We start from the raw sequence: 7,322 nt of genomic DNA, 5'->3' as shown, positions 1-7,322 counted from the left end.
ATATTCCCCAAATGAATGAGAACATATAATATTTGTCCTTCTCTGATTGACTTACTTCACTCTGCATAATACCCTCCAGTTCCATCCACGTCGAAGCAAATGATGGATGTTTCTTGTTTCTAATGGCTGAGGAATATTCCATCGTATACAGAGCCCAGAGCTTCTTTATACATCATCTGTCTATGGACACCGAAGCTCCTTCCACAGTGTGGCTATTGTGGACATTGCTGCTAGAAACGTCGGGGGGCAGGTGTCCTGGCGTTTCACTGCATCTGTATCTTTGGGGTAAATCCCCAGCAGTGCAATTTCTGGGTCGTAGGGCAGGTCTAATTTTAACTCTTTGAGGAACCTCCACAGTTTTCCAGAGTGGCTGCACCAGTTCACATTCCCACCAACAGTGCAGGAGGGTTCCCCTTTCTCCACATCCTCTCCAACATTTGTGGTTTCCTGCCTTGTGAATTCTCCCCTTTCTCATTGGTGTGAGGTGGTATCTCATGGTGGTGTTGATTTGTATTTCCCTGATGGCCAGTGATGCGGAACATTTTCTCATGTGCACGTTGGCCATGTCTATGTCTTCCTCTGTGAGGTTTCTCTTCATGTCTTTTGCCCATTTCATGATTGGATTGTTTGTTTCTTTGCTTTTGAGTTTAATAAGTTCTTTAAAGATATTGGAAACTAGCCCTTAATGTGATGTGTCACTTGCAAATATCTTCTCCCATTCTGTAGGTTGTCTTGTAGTTTTGTTGACTGTATCCTTTGCTGTGCAAAAGCTTCTTATCTTGATGAAGTCCCAATAGTTCATTTTTGCTTTTGTTTCCCTTGCCTTCATGGATGTATCTTGCAAGAAGTTGCTGTGGCCAAGTTCGAAAAGGGTGTTGCCTGTGTTCTCCTCTAGGATTATGATGGAATCTTGTCTCACATTTAGATCTTTCATCCATTTTGAGTTTATCTTTGTGTCTGGTGTAAGAGAGTGGTCTAGTTTCATTCGTCTGCATGTGGATGTCCAATTTTCCCAGCACCATTTATTGAAGAGACTGTCTTTCTTCCAGTGGATGGTCTTTCTTGCTTTGTCGAATATTAGTTGACCATAGCGTTGAGGGTCCACTTCTGCATTCTCTCCTCTGTTCCATTGACCTATGTGTCTGTTTTTGTGCCAGGACCACACTGTCTTGATGACCACTACTTTGTAGTACAACCTGAAATCTGGCATTGTGATGCCCCCAGCTATGTTTTTCTTTTTTAAAATTCCCCTGGCTATACGGGGTCTTTTTTGATTCCACACAAATCTTAAGATGATTCCTTCCAACTCTCTGAAGAAAGTCCATGGTATTTTGATAGGGATTGCAATGAATGTGTAAATTGCCCTAGGTAGCATTGGCATTTTCACAATATAAATTTTTCCAATCCATGAGCATGGAATATTTTTCCATCTCTTTGTCTCTTCCTCCATTTCCTTCAGAAGCGTTCTGTAGTTTTTAGGCTATAGATCCTTTACCTCTTTGGTGAGGTTAATTCCTAGGTATCTTATGCATTTGGGTGCAATTGTAAATGGGATTGACTCCTTAACTTCTCTTTCTTCAGCCTCATTGTTAGTGTACAGAAATGCCACTGACTTCAGGGATTGATTTTATATCCTGTCACATTGCTGTAGGTCTAGCAATCTTGGGGTGGAGTCGTTTGGGTTTTCTATGCACAGTATCATGTCATCTGCTGCCCTGCCTCCTCTCAGGTGTACGGCTCAGTGGGAGTTGTTTATCCTGTGAGGCCCCTGCTCAGACCCAGGTACAGGGTGACACCAGGTGGGACAACAACAGTGCCGGCGGCCAGCTGTCCAGCCCTGGCGTCAGCTCCCGCATTAACCACCACAGCTCCCAGTGCGCAGGGGCCTGGGTACTCCGGGGCGTGGGCGCTGACTTGTACAGTTCCGTGGCCCGGGAGCAGGAACGACCTGGCTGTCCTGGGTCCTCCTGAACTCTGCCTGACCCAGGGGAGCACTGGATCCTGGGTTGTGTCCCCCAGTGCTCTGGGCCCCGGGGCTTACAACACTGTGAATGGACATGATGTGAAATTTAGAAGCATCAGAGTAAATTTTTTTTTAAATTTTATTTATTTATGATAGTCATACAGAGAGAAAGAGAGAGAGGCAGAGACACAGGCAGAGGGAGAAGCAGGCTCCATGCACCGGGAGCCTGATGTGGGATTCGATCCCGGGTCTCCAGGATCGCGCCCTGGGCCAAAGGCAGGCGCCAAACCGCTGCGCCACCCAGGGATCCCCGAATCAGAGTAAATTTTGCACAAGGTTAACTTATCCTTCATTATCCTCCTCAGCCTGGTCCCTGCCCACCTGCCCCTTGAGTCCACCGGCAGGCGTCCGGGCACGGGGGGCGTCTGGCCTTTCATTGACCTCACTGCACACACTGTCCTCTGGGAAGGTCCAAGCTAGGAGGGCTCGGGCTATGTGTCCTGCCAGGCCTTGCCAGGAGCCACCCAGGACTGCCTCCTTCCCTACTGTGGCTCTGGGCTGCCTCCCTCATGAGGGGCCCCCTTGGGGGGTTCTTCCACTGACCCTAATCTCCCATCTCCCACGGGGCGAGACCGCCAGGTCCCGCAACCCTCACTGGGCCTCCTGAGCACCTGCTGTGCCCCGGGGTCCAGGTGCCACCAGATTGGGGAGTGCGATGCTCCCCACCCCCTCTGTTTTGGGTCCCAAGTGTGGGGCAAAGAGAAGGTTGCAATAAAGCGGATTTGGTGGAGATTGAAATTTCTGCAATTGAAAAAATATTGGTACATTTCAGCGTGGAAATTAACCTCAGGACTCATGTTTCCTGACTGATGGTATTTTACCAACACTTCTGCTCAATCTAGAGCTAATGGCAATAGAAATGGGGTCAGACTTTGAGGATATTCATGATGTAATATTCATTTTGTCAATTAAGACTTTCATTTAAACATGGAGATATCATAAAGAGCATCCTACACAAATTTTTTTTTGGACCGTGGTTACAGAATAAATATCCTAAAACATGGTGGCTTAAGAGATGACACTTTTATTCTCTTAGTGTCCAGGGACGACAAGTGAACATCAAGAACTCAGCAGGGCCCCAGGGATTGTGAAGCCCAGTCCCTGACCAAGGCCTGGCAAAATGCTCCTGTTTGTCTTGGTCTCTGTTTAGTAAAGAAGACAAATGGACTTAGGTTTCCGCCTTTCCTAAGACTGTTCAAAATGCATAAACTGGAAATGGTCATGGCCACAAGTAGGAATGAATTGTCGTTTCGACTCAAATGTGTTTCAGCAGACACTCCCAATTCTGTAAGCAGAATAAGCCATAATGACACTTCCAAACCACGAGCTAACCCCGTGCCTTCCTCCCTGCATCTACAACTGCCAAAACCATAATGTGTAAAAAAGGTGCAAGCCTACGACATACTCCAATTCAATCAAAAGTACATAAAGAATATTGGTGTAGAATTACCTGAGGAAAAGTTAAAATTAGGCATATAAACACTGGATTTAAGATATAGACCTGTCAGAAAAGGAGCTTTAAAGAAATGTTTCCCAAAAGCATAAAACCAGCCAGAGGATTTCACTTCTAGACCTCAGACACACCTAGGCAGACAATGGTATTCATCAAGACCTTCATCATCTTTGTATATTGGAATCGTAGTAGACGGAGATGAAGGTGTAGAAGCAAGCTATGGATGCCATATTCCCAAATAATTGGTTACAGCTACAAACATTCTGCTGGTGAGGGGAACGTGTTCCTATGTGATAGCTCCTTTGGGAGAGTGATCTTCCGTCTCCTAGAGCACTAATGTCTAACACTCCTTGGCTTCCTTGGCGTTACTCAAAGGAAAGGACATTCAAAAAGGTTTCCTCTGAACATAGAAACTCTGAACAAATTCTGTTCAGAAAGGTGCAGGGACAGTTAAGGAGGTTGAGAATAATCTGAAAGTGTTGCCTTTTGTGGGAGACAAGGTTAGGAGCTGGGCTGACCTGAATGGTCTCCCTCAGAGAGGGACCACACCCAAATCCCATAATCCAATCAAGCAATTAGTGTGGATTAGAGGACTTTGTGCCTTATCCCAGGGCCAAAAGCCATAAAAGGTGGAGGTGAGGGTCACAATCTGCCATTTGGAAACTGGCTCAGTGAGAGGAGCATCCCTTTGCCACCTGAAGCTCCTGGTTGAATGTATCTTGTGGACACTGTTTCTGCAGGCATGGAGGCTGCCCACCTCCCCCGCTCAGAGGAGCCTCAGTTCAGTGCCTCTCCCAAACCCCAGTCATGCTGGTCAAGGAGAGGCGGTGCTGAAGTCCATGGAGGACCCTCTGTGCCCGAGAGGACATCCCCTGCATCAAAGACACTCTCCTCCCCGACTGACCCGTTGGCTCCCGCAGCACCAGGGCTGCCTCCCACCAAGACGCCTCTGAGTTGGAAGAGCCTTTCCCAGGTGGGCGCTGGGCTTCAGAACATGGGCAACACTTGCTATGTGAATGCGACCCTGCAGTGTCTGACCTACACAGAGCCCCTCGCCAGCTACATGCTGTCCCAGCAGCACGGGACCACCTGTAGGAAGCAGACATCCTGCATGCTGTGTACTCTGCAGTCTCACCTGACGCGGGTTCTCTGCCGTCCTGGACGTGTGCTCCGGCCCCTGCCACTCCTGCTCGCCGCCTTCCACAGAGGCAAGCAGGAAGATGTCCATGAGTATCTCATGTTCATTCTGGATGCAATGCAGCAAGCATGCTTGCCTGAGGACAAGCCCTCAGACCCTGAGCGTCCTCAGGACAGCACCCTCATCCAGCAACTCTTTGGGGGGTACTGGAAGTCGCAAATCCAGTGTCTCCACTGCCAAGGCATTTCGAGCACTCTGGAACCTTACCTGGACATCAGCCTGGACATCGGGGCTGCTCAGAGTGTCAACCAAGCTTTGGAGCAGTTGGTGAAGCCCCAACTGCTGGAAGGTGAAAATGCCTACCATTGTAGTAAGTGTCTAGAGAAGGTGCTTGCGTCCAAGGTGTTGACTTTGCACACTTCCCCGAAGGTCCTCATCCTGGCCTTGAAACGATTCTCAGACTTGACAGGCCACAAAATGACTAAGGAGGTGCAATATCCTGAGCGCCTTGACATGCAACACTACCTGTCTGAGCAGAGGGCAGGACCCTTGGTTTATGTGCTCTATGCCGTGCTGGTGCATGCTGGGAGGAGTTGCCACAGTGGACATTACTTCTGTTTTGTAAAGGCAGGAAATGGCCAGTGGTATAAAATGGATGATGCTAAGGTCAGCGCCTGTGATGTGACTTACGCGCTGAGCCAACCTGCCTATGTCCTCTTTTATATGCAGAAGACTGATCTGGAAAGAGACCTTGGGAGGGAGTCAGTCGAGGGAGGACTCGCATCTCCCGAGGCAGATCCCACGGTGGTGGGTGAGGCCTCAGGAGAGCCAGCAACGGATCCCTCCGTGAACCTTCCTGAGTTGGAGGAGCGTGGGGAAGAGACCTCAAGGCAACAAATGACATTAGACCAGTGGAGATGCCTCCAAGAACGCAACCGACCTAAGCCTGAACTCAATGTCAGGAGAAGAGAAATTGCCCTTCCTGAGGACGCAGTCATCCTTCACCACTCCAAATACACACCTGAGATGCCGAAGAATCATCCTCAACAGACCTTCGACCTGCTCACCACTGCAGCTGGGATGATCCCACCTCAGGTGGCCGGGGACGTGGCCAAAGTCCCGCGTGTGCCAGGGAGAGCCAGACCTACCAAGAGGACGAGCAAGAAGGGACAGAGGTCTGGGGAAGCAGTCCAGGGATGCGCCTCCTAACTTTGGTGCACAAGGGCGCACACACCCACAAACATAGCGTCACTCACTCCAAACCCGAACACAGTCCCATCCTGGAAATATTTTGTGTTGTGTGAAGTGTGTGTTCAGTGTGTGTGGAAGAACCATCTATCTGGTGTGTTCATGGGATATGGCCTTCAACTGAAACTAGAGGACACTGATATTTAAAACTGGTTCTTTGTCAGGATCTTATATTGGGATAGTGTGGATTTCATACGGGGTGTATGGAGGAACCTGCCTCTCCTTCAGCCTTGGGGAGAGGGGGGCCACTTGCAGGTGAGAGGCAGTGAGCAGTCATGGTTGAGAGTGGACCTGGGGTTGGAGTGATTTTATTTGACCCTCCCGTGATGCTCCCACTTCCCATTGCTTCTCTTCTATTTATATTGAAAGAATATTTTCCTAAACAAAAGTATTTGTGGGGTCTTGCTAGCAATACACATTGCTTTTGGTCATTGCTTGGAAATTGTAAGAAAGGAATTAAATGCTTATTTGGGGGGAGATAACTGCATCCAGCCTGGTGGAATCACGTTGATTATATTATGTTCACTTCACTCTCTCCCACATTAACACTGAAGAGAAGGAAACTAACAAGGACTCGTATTCCAAAGGGAAATGCCCAGCGTCCTTTGAACATAAGTTTTTACGACTATTTTGCTACCATCTGCTCTGAGGCACCTCCTGACACAGAAGTGGACTCTGGATTTCAGACCAGTTCAAATTCAAATTTGGACCTGGGTTGATACCTCTGGAAAACAGTGCCAAGTTCATGAATCTAGCAACAGGTTTTTGAGGTCAGGTTATAGGTGCTCTGCGTTATCTTTTTATTTTTACAGAAGAGATTGTCAAATTATTGTAGAATGGATATTATTGCATGACCACCAAATGCCTCTGAGTGTGACCATAGATGTGCAGTTGTAACATCACATCATAATGTTATTTTCACTCTGTATTCAAACTTGGACATGCCACCCTTACTGGAGAGTAAGGGGCAATAGGATCTGTGCAGAAGAAATCACACTGGTTTGTAGATTTTCATGTATCAAAGGCAGATTCGAGATATAAAGTGTCAAGGTTTTTTTCTTGTCTGGGAATAGTGTTTCTTTTGACCAATACAGTTTATTGTGTCGTAAAGAGTGAGGAAAACTTTGTGCATGTCCTGCCAAGAGTTCCCGAAGAAGTCCTGCAGGTATCCCCGTCCTCTGCTGACTGTCATAGGGGATGAGACAGCTCATGGACTCGGGGACTTGTCCTCCACAGCAGAGGACCCTGAGAGGGTGTCTATTGGAATGAGGATACGTCCCCACCTGGACTGATGTGGTGAACCAGCAATTCCTCCGCTGCACTGGATGGAAACGGTCAAGTCCACAACGTGCTGGGGGTCCTGCTTTTGTGCGCCTACACATACACTCCCCCCACTACACAGATGCTGCAGTTTTGCGTTAGGTAAATCTATAGGAATGTCAAAGCGTGCTTACCAATCC

At 48.1% G+C, this 7,322-nt stretch overlaps 1 protein-coding gene across 1 annotated transcript; it reads left to right on the top strand.

Annotated features, from left to right (window-relative positions):
- The first annotated feature begins 4,218 nt into the window (after positions 1-4,218).
- Positions 4,219-5,823, top strand: LOC140599544 (ubiquitin carboxyl-terminal hydrolase 17-like protein 6). The gene has a single exon (XM_072762697.1). The coding sequence runs from the start codon at positions 4,219-4,221 to the stop codon at positions 5,821-5,823; it is 1,605 nt and encodes a 534-aa protein (XP_072618798.1).
- Positions 5,824-7,322: the final 1,499 nt, after the last annotated feature.

The sequence above is a fragment of the Vulpes vulpes genome, chromosome 7 (genome assembly GCF_048418805.1).
Source record: "Vulpes vulpes isolate BD-2025 chromosome 7, VulVul3, whole genome shotgun sequence".
Taxonomy (NCBI): Eukaryota; Metazoa; Chordata; class Mammalia; order Carnivora; family Canidae; genus Vulpes; species Vulpes vulpes.
Note: the sequence above shows the minus strand (reverse complement) of the source record. Positions and strands in the feature narration are given on the sequence as shown.

What these genes read in the sequence shown, in the direction of transcription:
- LOC140599544 (XM_072762697.1), top strand. Translation starts at nt 4,219, where the DNA reads ATGGAGGCTGCCCACCTCCCCCGCTCAGAGGAGCCTCAGTTCAGTGCC.